This window comes from Carica papaya, chromosome 2, assembly GCF_054855325.1.
Source record: "Carica papaya isolate Zhongbai chromosome 2, ASM5485532v1, whole genome shotgun sequence".
NCBI lineage: Eukaryota > Viridiplantae > Streptophyta > Magnoliopsida > Brassicales > Caricaceae > Carica > Carica papaya.
The window spans coordinates 5803532-5825177 of record NC_142310.1 but is presented as its reverse complement, the minus strand read 5'-3'; the positions used below and the strand labels follow the sequence as shown (position 1 = coordinate 5825177).

The 21646-nt window shown below is 35.3% G+C and overlaps 3 protein-coding genes and 1 non-coding gene across 4 annotated transcripts in view; 2 read left to right on the top strand and 2 right to left on the bottom strand.

Moving 5' to 3' along the window:
- The window catches only part of LOC110810757 (uncharacterized), a 30889-nt gene extending 19609 nt beyond the window's left edge, over positions 1-11280 (bottom strand). Inside the window, exons 1-5 of the mRNA XM_088212937.1 lie at positions 10797-11280; positions 9461-9540; positions 7970-8020; positions 5209-5754; positions 4795-5052 (exon numbers count right to left, since the gene is read on the bottom strand). Coding sequence (XP_088069063.1) covers positions 4795-5052; positions 5209-5754; positions 7970-8020; positions 9461-9540; positions 10797-11015 — 1154 coding nt within the window. The 5' untranslated portion in view covers positions 11016-11280. The remainder of the gene's footprint in view (positions 1-4794; positions 5053-5208; positions 5755-7969; positions 8021-9460; positions 9541-10796) is intronic.
- LOC148268696 (small nucleolar RNA U3) lies at positions 2189-2401 on the top strand. The gene has a single exon (XR_015817458.1). It is a non-coding gene; the product is annotated as a small nucleolar RNA U3 (small nucleolar RNA).
- Positions 11281-12752: 1472 nt separating the features above from the next.
- LOC110824245 (jagunal-like protein) lies at positions 12753-17831 on the top strand. Its single transcript, XM_022054820.2, has 6 exons — positions 12753-13401; positions 13581-13636; positions 14188-14311; positions 14422-14528; positions 17168-17240; positions 17553-17831. Exons 1-6 carry the CDS (start codon positions 13320-13322, stop codon positions 17630-17632), a joined length of 522 nt encoding a protein of 173 aa, XP_021910512.2. The 5' UTR covers positions 12753-13319; the 3' UTR covers positions 17633-17831.
- Positions 17832-18630: 799 nt separating this feature from the next.
- Positions 18631-19565, bottom strand: ECI1 (delta(3), delta(2)-enoyl CoA isomerase 1). The gene has a single exon (XM_022054734.2). It carries the CDS (start codon positions 19450-19452, stop codon positions 18718-18720), a length of 735 nt encoding a protein of 244 aa, XP_021910426.1. The 5' UTR covers positions 19453-19565; the 3' UTR covers positions 18631-18717.
- Between the last annotated feature and the right edge of the window lie 2081 nt (positions 19566-21646).

Genomic DNA, 21646 nt, shown 5'->3' with positions numbered 1-21646 from the left:
GCTTAACATGAGATGCATCCTTCTTTGTTTCCAAGCTGCTTATGGTCTTAAAATCAACCTTATAAAATCTGAATGGTGGGTATTGGGGCTGGCAACAGTGGTAAACATCTTACCAAGGTCCTGGGCTGTGATGAAAAACATCTCCCCATCAAATATTTTCATTTTCCTCTGGGAGCCAAATACAAAGACAGCAGTGGTTGGGAATCGATTATAAATATATTTGACCGAAAACTTGCTAGCTAGAAAAAGAGATTTTTATCTAAGCGATGCAGATTGACACTCGTCAAAAGTACGCTCTCCAATCTCCCCATTTATTACTTGTCTGTTTTCATCATACCGGTCATATCGCCAAAAAGCTTGAAGCTATTCAGAACAGATTTCTTTGGGGAGATTTAGACAGCAGGAGGCGATACCATCTTGTTTGCTGGCAGGAAGTTAAGAGGCCGATCAGGTGGGGCGGTTTGGGGCTTAGATCAATTACTACCATGAATAAAGCTCTTCATGGTAAACGGATCTGGAGACATTTAGTGGATGACAACAGTTTATGGAAGAGGATTGTTGAGACTAAATGGATGAGAACGGCCAAGCCCGACAATCTCAATACTGAAAACAGATCTCACATCATAAGTTTGTGGAAAGGCATTATGAGTATGTTCAAGAACATGTTAGTCAATATGCATTGGGAGGTTGGAAGAGGAGATAGCATCAAGTTCTGGCAAGATATCTGGTGTGGCGACAGAAGCCTTATCAACAGACTCCCTAGGATCTTTGCAATTGCACAAAACAGGAATTTATTGATCAGGAATGCCTTGTGTGCTAGCGCCAATGGGGCCTATTCTGTTACAATCAGTAGAAATGTACAAGACTGGGAGCTGGCCGAGTTTGAGAACTTCCTGCAACTGATGGCCAAATCCCAACTACATGACAGAATGATAAACTATGCTGGAATCTTCAGACAAATGGCATTCTCTCTGTCAGCTCCTTCTACCGCCATATGTCCAACAACAAAACAGTGTGTGGTCTAATGTTTCCCCATAAGATCATTTGGAAGTCGCATGCCCCCCCAAGAAATTTTTTTTTTTCTCTTTCTTTTTTTTTTTTTGCTGCGAAGAAGCGGCCAAAGAACATATCTTGACTATTGATAACTTGATGAAAAGAGGGAATATTCTGGTTAATAGATGTTTTCTTTGTAAGTGCACTGTTGCAACCACATATTACTTTGGTGCCCCTACACCTATAACCTTTGATCCCTGCTTTACAGCCTATCGGGTGTTCATTGGATTATAGCTGGGTTAGTTATCAATGAACTTTTGGCTTGGGAGTGATTTGCTTCCAACAACCAAGCTGCCAGCCTTATTCTCTTATCAGTATTTTGGGTCATTTGGAAGGAAACGAACAATAGGAGTTTTGACAGTATTGAAGAAACCTTTGTAAATATCAAAGATAGATTATTTCATTATTTTGCCTCTATTATTTTGGGCCACAACTCATACACATTAGAAGACTTGGGAGCAATTTTAGATATACTCATTGACATATAATTACTTTTGTAAACGAGGGGCACCCCCTTGATGCCATTTACTTAATATACTTCGTCACTTTTATTTCAACAAAAAAAAAAAAACCAGAGCCACAGTCTAACAAAGCTCCCTTCAACAGCAGCTTATCCTCTTCCTTTCAACACCACAAGAGAAGAAGTAATGAAGTATTTGAGGTTTCAAATCCTCTTCTTCACAGAACTTCACCAGCCAAAATCCTCAATCACTGGATGTTGTATATATGTATGTATGTGTAGATGCACGTATTTATATATTTATAGATGTTTCAAATATGTGAATGTGTGTGTGTATGTACATACAATATATATGCATACATAAACGTACCTCATCTCAAATGTTTAGGTGAAATTTTAAAGCTAACAAATAATTGAAACAAATATTTCAAACTTTTTCCTAACCACATTTATTCAAGCCTCTAAACCACAGTCAGATTCAGGCTAGTGAACCTAAGAACAAACCTCACCCCGATTTGAGTGGCATCAGCCAACCAACCAGAAAAAATCTTACATTAACAATCAAAGAGAAGAAGTCCTGCATCTATCCTAAAAGTTGGACCACCCAAAGAACACCAAACCACAAGTTGGACAATTAAAATAGGTTAATTGTCAATATAATTAGTTAAATGCCTTATGACCTTACTTGAACAAGATTTGTTCTATAACTCGTACCTCTCTGTCCTTGAGCTCTAAGGAGACAGGATCTCAAGTTTAATGTATGAATGTGATTGTGTGATCAGAGCGTGATTAATGGTGGAGAAGGTTCCTAAACCGTTGATGTTGTAGAGAATCATTCCTAATTAGGTTTGACCTACCTAGGGAGGTCACCCAGTTGTCTGGTATACTAATTAAAAAATTTTATTTCAAAAAAATAGTTAGGTAAATGCCTAGACCCCAAGTTGATGCTTTGATGCTTCAAACCCTTAACTTGTGTCACACTACTACCTTGGATAAAAAAAAGCAACTTCATGCGAAACTCAATAAAGCACAAACGTAGAAATTATATACTTAAAAAAGAGAAATATACATAGGCTGATAATCCGCCCATATAGAGGACATAATATGTACTTGGAATACCCAACTCCTAAGAACCTCAATGATTGGGAACTTGCAGAGCACTTAGAATTGATAACCTCGTTATTCAAATTGCAACCTTCCAAACAGGAACTAGCAAATCCATTAGTGTACAATGAAGTTACAGAGATTGTGAACCAACCCCCCATAGGCACAAAGAAAGAGCAATAGACAAGACCAACCTACAAAAACAAAGTGATTCCACCATAACAAGTCGTCCATAATATCAAATTTCATCTTTGATAAATTTACCAAGGGCTATTGTCAATAACGATCCTCCTTTTGACATACTTCAACCACTTCCAAACACCTTATGTTATGAGATTTTATTTTCAGGGCATTCAGAAAATGTCATGTGTACCTGTCTAAGGATGATTCGTTCTTTAGCCCTTAGCTAAGAATAGCAAGTTTACAATGAGAACATACTACAAAAGGTGTAACGAAAGTGAAGAGGCCTTCAAATCTATGGAAGTAGATATGGAAGAGTAAGGCTTCTCCCTGAATAGCCTTTTTCATTGTTAGGCAGATTGGGATTATTATTAAGGAAAAGAAAAAAGAAAATACAATGCCATAGGACAAGATATCCTCCAAGAGCCCTTTACATTGTGAAAACCAAAAACATGAACAATAAATTCAGTGCAGTATTAGGCCGCCAAGTTCCTGGGTACTTGGGCAGGATTTTAAGCATTGACAACTTGACAGAGAAGAGAAAAAACCATTATTAACGAGTCTCCTATGTGCCTTTCAGGGTATGAATTCCAAACATATTCTTCTTTGGTTTAGGAATCTAAAAGGTCAATAGATTTTGCCTTAAGTCTCCCTAACTCGTCTTGGGTTACCTCAGAGTCTGCAACAGAGGAGTTATGGGCTTGGTATGGGTTTAGATCATGAAAATCAAAGAAGGAACTCTTGACACTCATTCCTGTGTCAATCTCTTTGAAATATAAAGTGTAAAGTATAGTATTAATTTATTTCAAAAAAAAGGTATAGTATTAATAATGGCACCAAAGGGATGCCAAACCCATGTACAAGGAATTTACATGTCTACAACGTATCAATAAGATCCCCTAACTCCTCCATCGAGTGAGGAGAATGATCCATTAGGAAAAAACCAAGAGTTTAAAACTATCTATTCTTAAGTAAGTCAAAACCATTCACATCATTAATCCCCTCACAAGCCCTTTTGTTCCTCTCCTTCCAAACAACCCAAAAGATTGTAAGCGGGATTAAGTCCTCTTCCTTTCTCCTTCCTCTAACACCCTTCCACTTCAAAATTTTATCTTGCATTGATGCTGCCATCACCAACTAATACCTAGAAGCCCATAAACCGTGGTGTAAAGCTTGCACACCACGGGACACCAATGCAATACATGGTTGCAAGTTTCCTCTCCCATCTTACACAAATAACAAGCATTAACCAAGATCTTACCACTTTTCCTGAGATTATCAATAGTCAAAATGCACTATCTGCCAGCCTCCCAAGCAAAAAATGAAACATGGGGTGGGATAATAGTCTTCCAAATTAATCGAACTGGAAAACTTGTACCATTTTCTTCATATCTGAACAGTTGCTTGTAGAAGAACTTGATTACGAAAGACCCGTCCTTAACAAGGAACCACTGGGGACTATCATTGCTTTCGTCCAGGTTCACAAGGGAAATAGTGTTTAACAGTCTCTCAAATTCACCAATCTCCCATCATTTAAATTTCTCATAACAAAACCTGCTAAACCTTCTCGCCCATCTCCACTTCCAAAAAGGAATCACAGCTCTTTGCATTTTTTTTCTGAGCAATAGCAAAGATTTGAGGGTACTGATCCTTGAGAGTACCTCGTTCCCGTGTCAATCTTTTGATTGTTTGGAGACAAAAAACCAGAAGAATTTTCTAGAATACTTGCTATTATTTCATCCAAACTGTGAATGGTTTTTTTCTGGGCACTCTATTAATGACAGAAAGGATTTTGAGAATCTTATGGACCTTTTAGTTTTAATATTTTGGAACCCCTGTATATGGGTTGTTTTCATAACCCATGTTTATGGGTGGCATTCATGGTGCCTGTTGATGTTATTGCTGTAAAAGATATCAAAGAAAAAAATACATAATTGGAGTAAAGAACACAAAGATGAAACAAAATCAAACAGATAGTCTGAGTTTGAAAAACATGCCAAATTTGATGAGATCCCAATTTAGTGCGTTTAGATGATGTTATTGCTCTCAAATGGGGACGGGCAGAGGCTGAATTTGTAATGGTTGCAACTGAAGAAGGCTGTAACAGTTGATCAAGATAAGGCATATCAGCAGTTCCAAAATATTTCCAAGGCTGACCCTTCATTTTTGCTTCCATGTCTCCCACAAGAAGAGCAGCTGCACCTACTTCTAGGAAGTTATGAGTGTTCATGTCTTGAAGACTTGCTGCACGATCACTGTGATACCAAGAACATGTCAGAGTATACATGAGTTATGCATAAATGAAACAAGCAAAAACATAAACTACCTCTGAAAGCTTAATGACGAATTTAGTATCTACATGTATGCCTGCATGTGTTTTCTATAAATCAAGGTTAACAGACATCAGTTACCTTTCAGAAAAAATAGATGATGGTTTCTGTTCCCCAATCCAGCGCCATTTCAGAACATCAGGTGCTATATACTCAATAGATTCTATTGCATCAGCTTCTTCAATATTTGATAAATTTGAAACTGATAAAGTTGCGGCATCCTTAATCTCTGAAGACTCTCCAGCATTAGCAGGACTTAATTGGGAATTGAAGGATCTACTCAGCAATGATGACAATGATGGTAGTGCCTGCCTTGATGCAAGACTAGCTCCAGCAAAAGCTGCGGGCTGGAATGACCGTTTTGGAATGTGTTGAGCTACAAGAGAACGAACATAATTCAATGACTTCACCAATGCCCCAGAAGCAAAACTAGCCACTGGTAAAGGAGAAGCAGTTGTAGACGACATTGTTGTTGATGATGATGATGATGTTGTTGATCCACCAGATTGTTGCTTTAAAGACCGTGACCAAGGTGACAGTTTTCGCTTTGGGCTGATATCACACTCAGCAATCGTATTCACACAAAATCGATCTATCTGCAGTAATGTCTCCTCACTAGGCTTATAACTGCAATAAGAATAACAGCAATGAACTCCAAAAAAGGGAGAAAACCAAAAAAAATAAATAAATAAATAAAACTAATTCCTGTCGAGTATTTCTAACTATTTCATCTGCAAGCAAACCTATTGAATAATAATAAGGAAAGCATCTAGAGCAAGGGGAACATGCCTAGCCGTAAATTTTACATGAGACTCCTCAAGAGACCGCAGAAATTTCAAGATTCCTGCGTGAAAAAAAGGGCCAGATGGTATCCTTATCTTGCCCCAGTTAACTTTCTGATACACTTCGGTTATATTTGACACCTCCCAATAAGTCTAGCAGACATAATCAAAACCATTATCCTCCAAAATCCAACAGAATTTGATATAACTGACGTGTAAAATCATCAAACAGAAAATCAATTTTTGATACACCTCAGTTATATTTCATCTCCCCAATAAGTTTGGACATTCAAACGATTTTTTTTTCTTTTTTTTCAGAAAAATATTTTTTTTGGAACTTGGAAAAAACTTCACTAAACATTTCAAGTGACTATAAAACATCATCTCTGTTCAGTGATAGAGCTAGCAGGCAGCATATGGGCCACACTAGCATTTCAAATTTGGCTTTTACTCTATAGATGGGTAAAACCTAATAGAACAAATCTCTAACTCCCACCCTTGTTATCTTTCTTGGATGCATATTTTTAAAAAGTAGTCACACCCATACGCGTGATGTATCTGCTACTACATGTGACATGCTGAAGTTCAGACACTACCAATGGTTCTGGAAAACTTATTTTAATTGAAAGATAACCAGCCATTGCAGTTCCCATCAACAGTTATTCTGAGGAAGCAACAATATCAGGTAACTCTTGGTAAGCACCAAGACATCCATACAACATAAGCAAACAATTAAATTCAGGAAGAAGATAATCCAACTTGTCAAAATAAATTTTAACAAATAATGGTTTGCAATTAGTCTTTAAAGTACCTTAAGGCCAGGCTTTGTCTTTACAATGTGACAAACTTTTTTTTCATAATAACATGGGCGTCCAAACACACTGTTATTATAACATGATAATTTTGGTAACAATTCTTTCAATGGAAAGTTAATTATTAAATGAAGATAGAAGCAGAACTGGAGTTTTTTTAGTTCTACAAGATGCTCCGAGTTCGCCGACCTCACCGAGCCTTGTCTCTAGATATATGTGTGATTTGCTTTGCATGGGGAGAGACGCACTCGCACGTCTTCTTACACTGTCATACATCTTGGAATTTCTGCAAAAAGTTGCTGAAGGCTTTTGGTATTATTGGGTGACCCCTCCCACGAAAGAGTTTCATGAGCTGTTCCCTTAAGTGGGAGGGAGTGGTTATTAAGACTAAAGCCCTCTAAAGAGGGGCACTTTTTTCTGGGTTATAGAGCATTCGGCTTGCAAGGAATCATTGGATTTTTAACGACCAGGCTACACCATCCAAGAGCTGTGGGATAAGGCAACTTTTTTTGGGCTACATTATGACTTAAGTCACATGGATACTATTCCAAAATTAGCATAACTAACCTCCATCAAAACTGTTATTTCAACAAAAAAAAAAAAAAGCTCCATCGAAACTGGGAAGCTTTTATCTCTAGCGGCTAGAGTGTTATTTGTTTGAATTTCTTTATTTTTGGCAATTTTGAGGAGGATGTTGTATTCTTAGTTCTTCTTTCCTTCACAAACAAAATTTCTTCTTTTATACAAAGAAAAGAATAGAACCTCTCTCAAAATATTAAGAAGTCACATAAAAAATCAGACAAAAATTAGAACAGAACCTCTCTCGAAATAACTAGGATTTTCCTGTTCTTTGAGAGATTTAACTCAATTAGAACAGAACCTCTCTTGAAATAATAAAAAATCAGACAAAATATTCTGTTTGGATAAAGAATGAAAAATGAATGAATCCATAGAAATCGTAGACAACACAGGATGTGATCTCTGCTCATCAGACCACCATCACAAGCTAAATAGGTCCGAAGCATACTGCATCCATTCGATCCCTTTCAATGGGCCCCTAAACTTTGTGGCTGTTCGGGGTATGGATATGCATATATATGCCAGAACGGTAAAAAGGTTCAACTAAAATCCTAACTTAATTTTCATGGTTAGAAGGTGAAATGCAACAATTTATTATCCACTACTGGAATATAATTTATTGAAGCAAAAGCCAAAAAAGAATTAGAGCATATTGCAAGAAAAGCATACCGTAAAAGGTAACGCTTCAAAAGTGCCACACACCTCGAAACAACTGCCGGGCTGCAGCAAATTAATAAACCATGTAAGCAGCAAATGATTTAAAATATCAATATTATTCTAAACCAATGCTTAATGAAAAAGAAATAATATTTCTGTCAAGGAAAAAATAAAGACACAGTGAATTGTTACAAGAAACACAACCAGATCCCACATAAATATAAGTAGCAAAACAATTCGTCATGACACCACGAATGACAGATTGCAAGTGCATGAGCTTTATCTGTGCTCTCCTGTTACGAGCGCTAATAAACAAATTTGAATATACTAAATTGCTACATATCTTAATAATTCTGATCCAAGATGATGAAGACATACATAAGTGAATATATATTATGCAATAGTTGGTGAGTTAAATATTAATTAGCACTTCATACTTTACCAGCAGGGAGACCAGAAATTTATACAAGACTTCCAAAAGAAAGTTCGCCATTTTGGAAGCCGCCACCTCACAAGTTGGTACTTAGCTTTTCCTTGAGCATAGCTCAAAACCGAAAAATTCACAGGTTTCTGACCTTAGTATCCCAACAACCGAAAAATTCCTCTTTTACTGGGAATTCCTCTCCTCTGATTAATGGGAAAATCCTACTTGTAAGACAGAATTATTCAACGGTGAAAATTTGCACAGGCAACTCTATGGAATAGGCACTTTACCAAACCACGGAAAAAATTATTGTTTTCATTCTCTCTCCCACTTTCACTTTCTTTAAGCTAGATTTTTTTCCTATTACAGGGAGTATTATTCTAATTTTTAAAAGAAAGCCCCATTTTAGCATTGACTTTCAAAAGGTAACTCTCCAAGTGGCTCTTATCAATGTGGATACATTGTCGAACCATGGCAAGATTCCACTTATTCTTACCTTTTTGCTTTTACTTCAGATCTGAGTGTTAATTCCATATGAGTAGATTTCACAACATGCTCTGTTCTAATTCAATACGAGACTAAATTTCTGGTTTTACAACACTCTATATAGTTTTCTTTCCAACACTTGTTAAGTAAAATTAAGTAATCCGAGCAGCACGCGTACTAAGTTTCAGGTCATTCCAAAAAAATTATTTAAATTGTGAATGGCAGTGTGCACAACTGCAGAAAATATAAAAATGAGGTGCATGTCAAATGGCATCAATAGCTCACTTATTTTTCCCACCATGGTTCTCATAATCATGCTAGATAGAGATCCGCCATTTATGCATTTCGTGATGTCATATACCATGTCTGTAACTGAAAACTAATTACACTGCTTTAATTTATGAATTCTATGGCCTAACATAATGTCCCTTCGGGGACATCTTAAAAACATAATACTATCTCAAATGCAGTTATTGCACTTGAAAATTATGCCTCTAGTTCAAAACTCAAACTGATTACCAACTAAATAAGCAAAATTTCCTAATTGAATGTAGCATGCCACATAAACAATAAGGTAACAAGCAAATAATTACCTGCGCTCCCTCTCTGCGATGGTGTGCTCTAAAATTACACTATAGGCCAGGTCAGTCGTTGTTGACGCTGCCAGATAGTCCTGTAACCATTAATAAATGGTAAGGTCTTAAAGTAAATACCATAACCCCTCCTGGAAAAAGCACAGTGTAATTTGAATGAAGAAATTTCCTAATTATACTTCTTTTCAAATCAAAATATGCATTGATATGTGAAGACAAAATTCTCAGAAAGTAAAGGTCTGATCTATTAGAGTTCACCCGCACCATGAAAGACAAATTGTAGACAGTTGTTTGATTGAAGGGGGCAATAGATGGAGGTGAATTGGAAGTTTACTTCACACTACGTTGTGTGCTCTGAAATATTAGATTACTCCACTAATTGAGGCTTTGAAACCAAAAAAGGCAACTGAACAAAGATGGCTTCATTTGACATCCAAGTGAAAATGGTACAATGGAAGGGCAAATTTCAAAAATTTCTTACTACAGCATGTTCAAAAATATCTGTTCCCTTCTGTTAAGTTGAGGATGCTAGTGCATATAATTAACGGCATAGTACATTTTCTCCAAGGATAAGAAATTCCACTAAAATCATATTCAAAAATCTTGTATCATTATCATGAGAAATTATTAAATAAGTCTATCGAAAATAACTCAGTATAAGATAAGTGCAACCTGCCATCAAGAGTTAGAAGCAGCAATTTTTGGCTTACACGGTAGTTTTATCAAGATCAATAACCAAAAAATCAGAAACCCAAGAATAAATTTAGTCTTGTATAGTGCCAAATAAATCCCACATTAATTCCTAAACAAATACTTACTCCTGTCTGGATGATCTCATTAATCCGAATGGTTTACTTCCTAACTATTACAATTACAGCATATCTGTTACATACAAGCGCAGCACTAACTGCAGATCCAGTCCACCATATTTAATCAATAAAATGATGCCAGAAATATCACACAATTTCACCTACTAGAGACTATTTAAGAATAGTGCTCCATTTTGGTTGGCATAGCAAATGTATGAAAATTATCATAATCGAATTCTCTAATCCCAGAGTTTTTCCTACTCATCTGATCAAATAAGCCCTGTTGATCATTTCCGTTGAATTCAGCACACAGTTAATAAGCCATAAAATAATTTTCTCTCCGTTTCACGGTGATGAAACAAGGCAAAACAATCCAAAACCAAGATACCCGAATTCAAACTTAAACCGGAAAACCCGGGCACTCAAATCCAAACAAGGTACACTTCCAAAACATCGAAAACACAATCAAAAGATCTAAACGAAAAAACAACCGGAAATTAACATAAACAAAACAAACAATTACGCACCCGAAGAGTCCTGGCAGCTTCAGATACGACCAAGGAAGGACTCCCCTGTATCGAGCTGCCCGAAGAAGCCGACGACGAGAGACAATCGGCGACGGCTCGGCGCAACGGCTCAGGCGGCTTCTTGAGCGAGGAAGATCTCAACCTCGAGACCCCTCCAACGCCCAGATGCTGCAACCGGGAGCTCCCAGGGCTCCGACATGGACTATAGGTAGAAGACATTAGTTTAGTTAAATCCCAATTACTCTCTCTCTCTCTCTGTCTCTCTCCGCTTCTCGGTCTGTGCAAAAAAAAGAAGAAGCAGAAGCTGGGATTCGTATGTTGACAGTATAATTTTCTCTCTACATTTGAACGAGGAGAAAGAAAAGTGGAAGCGTTGTGAGAGAAAGGGAGAGAGTGTAGGAGTGTTGTGCAAAATTAAAAGGGGTGTTTGGATGACAGAGATGGGTTGTGCATAGTAGATGTGGAAATTCTTAAACTTCGCGGAGAGCAGTGACTACTGGGAGTATTTATTAGCTGTATGTGGTTTAGGCTATTCGGTGGGGGAGAGAGAGAGAGAGAAATGGGCTGAGCTGTCAAGCGCTAATTTTGTCACTTTTTAGTTAAGTGGGGGTGCGAATTTTAACTATTTAAGACTTTAAAAAGTGCATAAGTGGCATCTAATTAATCTAAATTAATATTAATATGGTACTATAAATTTTGAGATATTAGGTATATGCCTTGGAGGTTATTTTAGTAATTTAAAGTATATTATTTATTTATTTTATTGTAAATCATTTTTTATTATTTTTAAATAAAATTTTAATTTTGCTTAATTAAATTGAGTACAAAATAAAATATATAAAAAATTTTGTTGTTCCAATTATAGATTAGAAGTCTATTTCCTTCTTTTACATCAAACCAGCTTCATGTAAATGTTGGCCCGAGATTCAGATAATTCAAGAGGGGGGAGGAATTGGGTTGTTCAATTTTTTAATATTTAAAGTCTATTTGGCCAAGATAAAAATAGTTTATTGTGCAAATATATTTATTAATTAATATGTACAGTATGTTTGAATAATGGTGAAGTTCACATTTTTTTAATCAGGTTATCAAAAATGATAATAATAATATGAACAAATAAGAACAACGAATTTATTTTGCAATTAAATTATTAAGTATGTGTATAAAATTTGAACATATATATGATAATAAGTGACAATGAATAATAAATGATATAAAAAAAATTAATTAAAATACAAATATTTTTATAAAAATTTTGTCACATTACTTGTGTACTTATCATTTTTATCAAGTTAACTACTTTATATTTTATTATTTTCTTTAAAGTATTATAATATCGCTAATTATTTATGGTATTTAATTTATTAACTACTCATGTTGTCCCTTACACTAGTTGATTTTTTATTAAGTTATCAAACTCACATTTTATTCATATTTTTCTAAATTTACTTACATGTTTATCAATATGTCAAGTTCATCTATTATTTGTCTTATATTTTATTATATATAAATTAATAATATGATAAATATTTAAATAAATAAATATGAAATATCGTTACATGAAAAATAAAATAATATTTTATTATCAATAATTTTATACATTAATTTAATTTTATGCATCAATGTAATATTTATATAATTAATTTATTTATAAGTAGATCATCAATAATTATAATTAATAATATAATATTGTTGAGATAATATTATATTAAAATTATACTATGAAAAATGAAGGTGTAAGAAATTGTGAATTTTATTTTAATAAGATTACTAAAACTCTTAAAAATAAAAAAATAAAGGACATCTAAATTTAATAAATTTTAAAAATATTAAATTTAAAATAATAAATTAATTTAAATTCCATATAAAAATTTTTATAAAAAATTTACAAACCTTTTTTTTTTTTTTGAAAAGGGACATTACTAGTTTTAAGAATTACAATAAACGTTTGGTTAAAGAAAAAAAGGGGTAACGTCTTCGTTTCCGTTTTCATTCCCGTCAATTCAAACCCGCAAAACACCCCAAATTTCATTCTTCTTCCCCGCTGCTCCGAAGCACCGGAGCCTCACTTCATTGTGCTTTTTCATTTTTTCTTTCCTTTCTACCAGAGCTTCTTCTCTTCATCCAAACACGGACAGTCACCGCGTCGACTATTCCGCTATCACTCACCATCTCCAACTGATTCATCTGTCGAGCTATCACATGCCTCCCCCAAATAACCATCCGTTAACAAAATCACAATCAGTTTCTCCCCTCTAAATGCCAGTTTGATCACAACGAAGCTTCCAGAAACTTTTTATTTCTTGTTCTTCACCGACTAACCGTGCTCACCTCTATCACAATTTCACCTGTTTCGGCTCTGATCGAGAGCTTACATCATCGATTCTTCACTATATCCACCCAAATTCCCCCGTTGCTAAGTGCTGAATCTTTTTTTATTGAGGCACACTACGATTTCCTCTCCAAGTTATCTGCCTAACCAGTAGCTGAAACAAGAGTAAAGAAGAAGATCAAGATCAAAAAATGCAGCAAAGAAGAAATGCATCAGGTAGACCCACAGGAACCGATGGATCTGACTTCTCGTATCGAATGGTAGTTGAATCCCGTAAGTGATCGTTTGAAATATCATATTTTTTCCAGTTGTATCTATCAATTAAACTGCTAGTTTTTTTTTCCGTGCGTAATTCTGAATGGTCACATCAAGTAATGGAGCTCTATTTTATCAGTTTTCACAATCAGTGATAGCATTTTTTTCGTTTCGGTTTTATGTGACCACCTCATTAGGTTATACGAAAGTGGCTATAGGGAAGCAGCGACTCCGTACTCTGGTCATTTTGCTGGTAAACATAATGCTCCTTAAACAGTTAAAATGCATCTACAAAGTATGTGCACTCGTTTCAATTTTTCTTTATCTAATTTGCATTCACGAACTATCATGGCTAGTTAATACTCAGAAGAACTGTGATGTCTAGTTTCGTGTAGTGAGTCATAAAATTAAAGTCGTGGTTCAACTGCTTTGCTTCCCAAATTTTACCAGTTCAGGTAACATAAAAGTAGAATTCTCCCTCGGAATAGATTAAGTACATACCACTTCCACTTGTTAATTAGTAGCATTCGGACTAAAGGTTTATAGTTTGTTTCAGTTTTCTTTCTACCATTATATCTTTTTTAAAAAAAATAAAAAAGGTGCAACCTGTATACAAAGATTTTCAAGTTTAACAAAACATCAATAAGGTCCCCCAAATCCTCACTTAGATACAGAGGTTGACTGTTAGTCGATCTTTTTGCCACTATGTATGAATAAATTCAACAGCCTTTAGTCTCTTGTCCTTTTGTGAACTTCTTCTTTTGGTAAAGGTCCTTTGATGAACTTTTAATCTTCTTCTTGCAGACACTTGTGTATATGTCTTCACTCTTTCATGCACTTCTACCAATATTGAAGGAGGAGAGCCCCAGTATATTTGCAATTTCATATGCTGCTCTTGGCGCTATTTCTTTGCTTATAGGGGAAATAGGTAACTTACTGGATCCCCCCTTTCTTTTAACAGCTTTAATAAAATATTTTCCCACAACTTCCAGCTTGTTTTCATCAGTTTTATTAGATTATCTGTACCCTGTGTCGAAGGTCGAAGATGGAACCGGATAAATCTTTTGATAATTTGCTTGGTTGGCTCATCCATTGCCCAAGTTCTATCGGTACTTATTGCTGTCAGAAATAACTCAATACTACAGGTAAGTGGATCTATATTAATAGGATGTGTAGTACAGCTACATACAGGTACCCCTCTGATGGGTATCAGGTTATTTTACATGGTAACCATGAGCCCTTCATGTTATTTATGTTTTATAGTTTATAAGGTTTAATTTTACTAGAGTTTGCTGAGAATAAATATAGAGAAGATTAAAGGGTTTTCATAGATTTGTTTTTGATATAACATTGACTTGCTTAGCGGTATATTTTTAAAAAATGACTTGTTCTAGGTTATAATTTTCCTAAAAAATTGTTGCCGAGTTAGGTAGGGACATACCCTGGCTCTTGATACGTGGGGTACACTGAAGCTGGTCAGTTTAGTTTTGATAGGAAGAGAATATTCTATATTTTGGATGTCAGATCAGGATATGTATTTATCCACAAATGCAATTTCGCTCAGTCTTGGTCAAGAATTTAGAATGAGAATGTCTTCTATCAATTATGTGATTCTCAAATCAATAATGCACCTATTGTGTTCATCTACAAATTGAGGTAATCTACCTACTCAGGAATTAATATGTTAGGTTTAGGGTTTTATTGGGTGGATAAAAGTAGAAAATAGATGGATTGGAGGTTTGTGGTTGTATGTAAGGGGTGATTTGGAAACTCTAAGATGCATTTTAAGTGTCAATTAGTGTCTGTTTGGATTTTGATGTGTTCAAGTCTTTTAAGACATATTTTTTTAATGGGATGAGAGTAGTGGATGAAATAAGAAAATTGATCAAAAATTGGGGAGAATAGAGGTAACTAGGCATCAGACTTAGGGTCCTGTGAGCATCACACCTGAGGTCCGATTACATCACAATCAAGATTGTTCGTTACAATCGTAAAGCATGAATATTATAATCTTTATGTTGTAGCTGGACCTGCACGTCACTCGCAAAGCAGGGGAGAGGTGAGGCATCGGGGATCTTTTCTGCTAAAACCCTCTGAAGATCAACTTAGTAAAGGGTTGTTAAAGAAAATATAATTTCTTATCAGTTAAAGAAAAATATTGGGAGGGGTTAGAGTTGCCAAAAATAACGAATGCTTGGGGAGACGGTACTTGTAATAAGTAGCATACCCAGTGTGCATGGCATATGGCAAGGGAAATTGGGGAATCTCTCAAGCGGTAGTTAATCTTCAATATGAGTAAATGGAAATCACAATATAGAATAAAATGAAGAAGTAAATTACATATCTTTTCCCATAGTTGTTTAGGGACAACAGTTGGTATTAGCACAATCTTGAGAGCTGGCATGTACCTAGGGCCAGCAAGTACTAAGAGGCATGTCCTCAGACTATGAGTATCACCATCCTGCCTCCTTGGACCAAGATTTGCGTATTTTGAAAGGCAAGAAGCTGAATTATGGATCTTCTTTTTTTGACCTATTCTTGTACATGGAAGGCGGGGCTTAAAGCTTTTTTTTTTTTGGCCCTTGTTTTTTCCTCTCAATGTTTTTTCTTCATTTATTTTGGAATTACGCCATCCAATATTTTCTGTTAATATTTCTGAACTTTTGGAGAAAAACCTTATGGGTATAACTAGTGAATTTCTGGATGATGCATGGTAGGATAACTCTACTGCAAATATCTCTAGAAACTATGTGAAAGTTTTGGAACCCCATTGGAGGTGTTGATAGGAATAGTTAGATGGAAGATTTTGTTAAGGGGGCAGGCTCAGTAATCTGTTCCCCCAGATTTAAACACTTGCTTGCTCTAAGGACATCACTGTTGAAGAAGCGAACAGAGAAGGAGTTGATCAAAGAAGCTGGAACATAAAGTTGAGCAGAAACCTTAATGATTGGGAAGTGGAAGAATATGAAAACTTTTTGAAGCTGCTTGCAAGTAAATACATGTCTGAATGAGCAAAGGAATACACCATTATGGAAACTGGAAAAGAAAGGAAGATTCACTGTTAAACCATTTTGTAATTTTTTGGTTAATCGAAATGGCTCGGGGGAGAACGATTTCCCTGCAAAACAGATTTGGAAAGTGAAAGCCCCTCCTTGTGTTGCATTTTTTGCGTGGGATGCTGGAAGAGAAAGCATTCTGACCATTGACAAACTTAAAAGAAGGGGAAATACTTTCATGAGTGGTTGTTTCTTGTGTAAAAGGGCTGAGGAAAATAGTAACCATATTCTGTTATGGTGTCTGGTGGCTTATAGCTTGTGGACAATGGTGTATGGTATTCTCGGTATTAATTGGGTTATTGCAGGTAATGTAAAAAATGAGTTGTGGGCTTGGGAGGGTTTAAGTAGGGGGAGGAAAATTGTAAAGTTAATATCACAAACTATTTTTTAGGTGGTGTGGAAGGAGAGGAACCAAAGGGTGTTTGAAGGGATTGAGAGTGACTTATCAAAATTGAGGGACAGATGGCTGCATTATTTAGGTTCTTTGTGTTTGGGTCATGACAGTCTGGGGATAGAAGATTTTGGAAATTTTATTCATATACTGATTGAGTTGTAAATCTTTTGTACATGGGTGACACTACCTTTTGTGCCAACTTGTGAATAATATACTTTACCTTTTTATTTCAAAAAGGAAGAGTTTGTTGAAGTACTGAATAGATATTGCGCATCAGTTGATAGAATTACTTCTCGAGGTCTTCTGATTTTGCTGTTTATTGTCTATTCTGTAGGTTATCCAAAAGCGCAATGACCGGGGAATAGATGAAAAGATGGGACTTTTTGCTGCAGCAGCTGGTGTAATAGGTTGCTATCATAACCTCTTTCTGATTATTATATCATATTTTGCCAGCTGTATCTTGGAGGCATCATATTTCACAGTAATTTTCTAATATTTTGAAGTAATTTATGACTTGTGTAGTAATTAGATAACTAAACAATATTATATGATTATTATACAATGTTACTTGATTACCACACAAAGCTCCTAATTTATTAGAAATATTAAAAATTACTAGAGACATGATGCCTCTCAAGTATTACTATATTTCCCATCTTGCCATGCTTATATCATAACAACATTTTCATGAAGTCACCTCGTGTTTATGTAAATTGCAGGATTAGTGTTACAGATACTTATAATTGTCACTATAACTTCTCTTGTCGGGAATATGTCTCCTCCAAAAAGAGCTTCTTAATGGCTTCTTGTGGCATGGCAATTAGTCCCCCAAAGATTGGGAAAGGGCCATACGCCTAGCACATTAGGTTATTTCTCTTAAATTGTTTTTGGAAGTACCATTATATATCTTTTGAATTGCAATATATCTGTTAGTGAGATAATTGTTTTACCTATATTTGTGGGATTGTTTCAATTAGCATACTAAACTTTTAGGACAATTTTCATCTGTTGATGCATAAAAAATTATAATCTTTATCAAAAAGAAATTAGAATGAATTTTGACATAAATATGTATGTATTATACACGGATAGCATTTTGATTTAATTTTCATTTTTTCTTTGTAATAATAATAAATAATTGCTTTGAACAAAAAAAATAAACTCTTCCTTATTATCCTCCCTCTCTCTCTATTTCCACAATCAATGTCCACATTTTAATTATTAAGATCAGGAGCACTAGAATCCCCCTCCTAACTTCTGTTTAAGCCACATGCATAAAACGGTCTCTCTAGCTCTCTGACTATACTCTTTCCCTGTTTTGCCACCATTTGATGGAGAAACAGTTTAATGGGTTTAGTTATGCCTTGATTTGGAGGATGCTAAGTTCTGCAAATGAAAGAATGATAAAGGATGAGATAAGATGAGAGAAGTGGTGGAGATAAAGGAGACCAATAGAATGATGTTTGGTTTGTGGGAAAATGAATGAAATTGATAAGCGGAGGAGGAAGGAAAGTGTAATTCGTGAGGATTTGTTGTGTACACCAAAAATAGTGTTGCTACCTCTAGGAAGCGATGAAGATTAGATTTCATGAATTTTAAGTGCAGGTGTTGCCATATCATGTCTTTGGTAATTTGGCTAGATCCTCAGTCTCTTCGCCTTAAATCCCGTTGTTAGGTCTCTGCACATCTCTATGGTAGTGCTTAGTGAGTCCAAGACACTATTAAATATGCAAATAAAGAGCGTTTTGTACATGTCTCTATATGGGTAATACATGGTAACACCAAAGAACATTTCCATTGTTGTTTCAAAATAAGATATATTTATAATTAAAGTACAATTTGACAAGACATTTGTGTAATATAACCAGGAGAACTATTCCATCCTTACAATTTAGATCCAATATTTCCCTCGCTACCGCCAACTGTTTCATCAGGTCCAGAAGTAATTCTATCCGAAGCTTCTCTCAGCTCCCTCGACACCGCCAGCCTATTCTGAGCGTACACGTGTCCGTCCCACTTCCTCCCAACCAACTCCTCCCCTAATCTAACCGCAGCCTCAACCGTCTCCTCAGCGCTACCGTGCGCTGAGTCCACGATTCTCATCTCCACTCCCTCCGTCGCCGTGATCTTAGCCGCTCGCATAATCACCTCGCGCATCACCTTCGGTGACCCGATCTTCATCCGAAGGACAGTCACAAACCAGTCCGGGATCACAAGTCTAATGTCCATCTCGCTCATATAAAGAAACCCCCTGTCCTTCCGCATAAGCACATAGTCGTGGCTTAAAGCCAGGATTAAGCCGGCGGCGGACGCGTGGCCCGAAACAGCAGCTATGGTCGGCATCGGGAGGGAAATGAGGTCGGTGACGAGGGAGAAAAGCTTGTCGGACATGAGCTGGCGCTTGGAGAGAGATGATCCGGCCCATTCGAGATCGAAGCCATTGGAGAAGAACTTTCCTTGGGCTGTAGTGATCAGAGCTGAACACGGGGAGCTTGGCTCCTCTCGGACTCGACTCAAAGCCGACCGAATGGCGTCGATCAGCGTCGGGTTTAGCCGGTGCTCACCTGAGCCGGTGATCGTGAGGATTAAGACACTGCCTCGCTTCTCCAACGTACACATATCTCTCTTTCTCCAGCTAGGCACAAACTCTCTGTCTCTAGTTTGAAATTTATAAACCAAGGGAGTCTTAAATTGAATTGGGTTTTAGGGTAAAGTTTAAAAAACTATTGGCTGTGAAAATTCAAAATATTGCGTACATGACGATTCCATGTTACGTGTATATGTATACGCATTTAAAATTAAGAGTATGCGTAAGCTAAAGAATTCCAATTGAAAAAAGTCAGGTATAGAGAATTCCAAATAAAATAGCTTAGTTTATCTTTAAAGACTTCAAGCGCCATACATTAAATATGGATTACTGAAAATCAATAACAATGTTAGAGACTCAAAATTCCGGGAAGAAATTGAAAAATGTGAATGCCATCCATTTCTGTTTCCGGTCAAAAATGAAGAAAGAAAAGTAGGAAAAGTGATTAACACGAGTGAGGAATTCAGATATAGTGGGCTAATGCTGTATTATATCTTTGTTTTTCTTATAATATTGTTTAATAAACTTTCATACACCTAAATTAAATCTGTTCACAATGCAATTAGAGACATATCATATACATTAACAAAATTTAAGAAGAAAATTCTCACAATTTAATTTACTCTTGAAATTCAGTTCTGTTATGGGCAAATATTATATTAAATATCATCTTTTAGAATTTTTGAACATACTAAAAACTAAGATATTCATAAAGAAAATTCTCACAATCCAATGTAAGAAAATTATAAAAAAAAACAAACAAACTATAATTAGCCTACAAATGGGCACTTGCTAATAAAAATGTCCCTTAAGATTCTGTTTGTAGCATTATCAAGTTGAGATTTTACAAGAGAGAAAATGAATGGGCCTTGAAATTTAAGAGTGAAGGCTCTGCAAAGAAGATTTTGAGCCCACTCATTTTGTTGTGATGAGACATAACACCAATCAAAGGAAAAAAGGTCCCCTAAAATATTACAGCCATTAAAAACTTACAAATACAATTACAAATGTTTGAAATCAATAGTTTAAAGACAAATTTTAACTTAATAAATTAATTACTTCCTGTTAAAAACTAATGAAGGTTTGGTTTTGGATTTAATTCTAACTTGTGAAAAAAGTGATTAAATTGATAACTTTAAAGTTGATATTTTCTAAAAAAGACATCAATAATTATAAGCAACTCATTTAATACCGTAACTGGGTAAATATTTTTCATTATTAAAATGAATAATCTCACTCTCAATAATTGAGACTCTTTCTTTTTTAAATATCAAGTGGCATTTTTTTAACCCTTTATCAAGGCTTAATAATTATGATTAATGAATGAATGAATTAATTAATTAATTTTCTTATTATTGAGGCGTATGTTACCCACACTGTTTATTTATTTTTGTATGTAGTTAGTGTCGTCCAATCAACTTGCCACAATATATTTTTTGGTCTTCATGCAATGACAAATTTAGTGGCGGCCGAACATTGCCCACGTTCATTTTTTTTTATCCAACGGCTATAAATCTAAATCGTTGATTTGATCGGACGGCTAAAAGTGCCTGATCGAGTCATTTTTTGTCTCTTGTGCTTTTGACCAGACAGTCCACTGGGAAATTACAAAGAAAGACGTTTCTTTTGGGCAGACGAGGGCATTTCCGTCTTTGCATGATGATGCGTAGCATCCTCTAAAAATTAAGGAACATGAAAAAAGGGTGAGTTATGATTTATGGCTTTGAAGATAAATATAATTGCTTTCACAACGTCTTTTAAAATATACAATTTATTTTTCACGTGATAAATATTTATATTACATTAAAATATTAATCAACATTAAGAATAATTTAGTAACTACTTAGCACGCTCTTATACAATAAATAAATTATATTTATGGTATTGTATTTGTTTAGAAATTAATAAAAAAAAGTAAAATATTCAAAATAAAAAAAATATATATAGAGGATAAATAAATATATAAAATATAAATATAAATATAAATCTGATAAAAAAAAATGCAAAATGGTGTAATTTTTTCAGCAATTTAACATTTTTCTATCAAAAGTTTCTTTCTAGTTTTAATAATAAAAAAAAAAAAGGGTACATCTCATTGATTGGGAAATATAGTTTTTTTATATCTAACTTATATATCACCATACCGACAATAAAGACAATTTTATAACTTTAAATTTTCTATAGTTAGAGTTGTGTCCAAATTTGGTCAAATAGTTAATGCTAATA

What these genes read in the sequence shown, in the direction of transcription:
- LOC110824245 (XM_022054820.2), top strand. Translation starts at nt 13,320, where the DNA reads ATGCAGCAAAGAAGAAATGCATCAGGTAGACCCACAGGAACCGATGGA. An exon ending in GTACTCTGGTCATTTTGCTG is followed by an intron (nt 13,637 to 14,187) that starts GTAAACATAATG and finishes TTCTTCTTGCAG; the next exon opens with ACACTTGTGTATATGTCTTC. An exon ending in TTTGCTTATAGGGGAAATAG is followed by an intron (nt 14,312 to 14,421) that starts GTAACTTACTGG and finishes CCTGTGTCGAAG; the next exon opens with GTCGAAGATGGAACCGGATA.
- ECI1 (XM_022054734.2), bottom strand. Translation starts at nt 19,452, where the DNA reads ATGTGTACGTTGGAGAAGCGAGGCAGTGTCTTAATCCTCACGATCACC.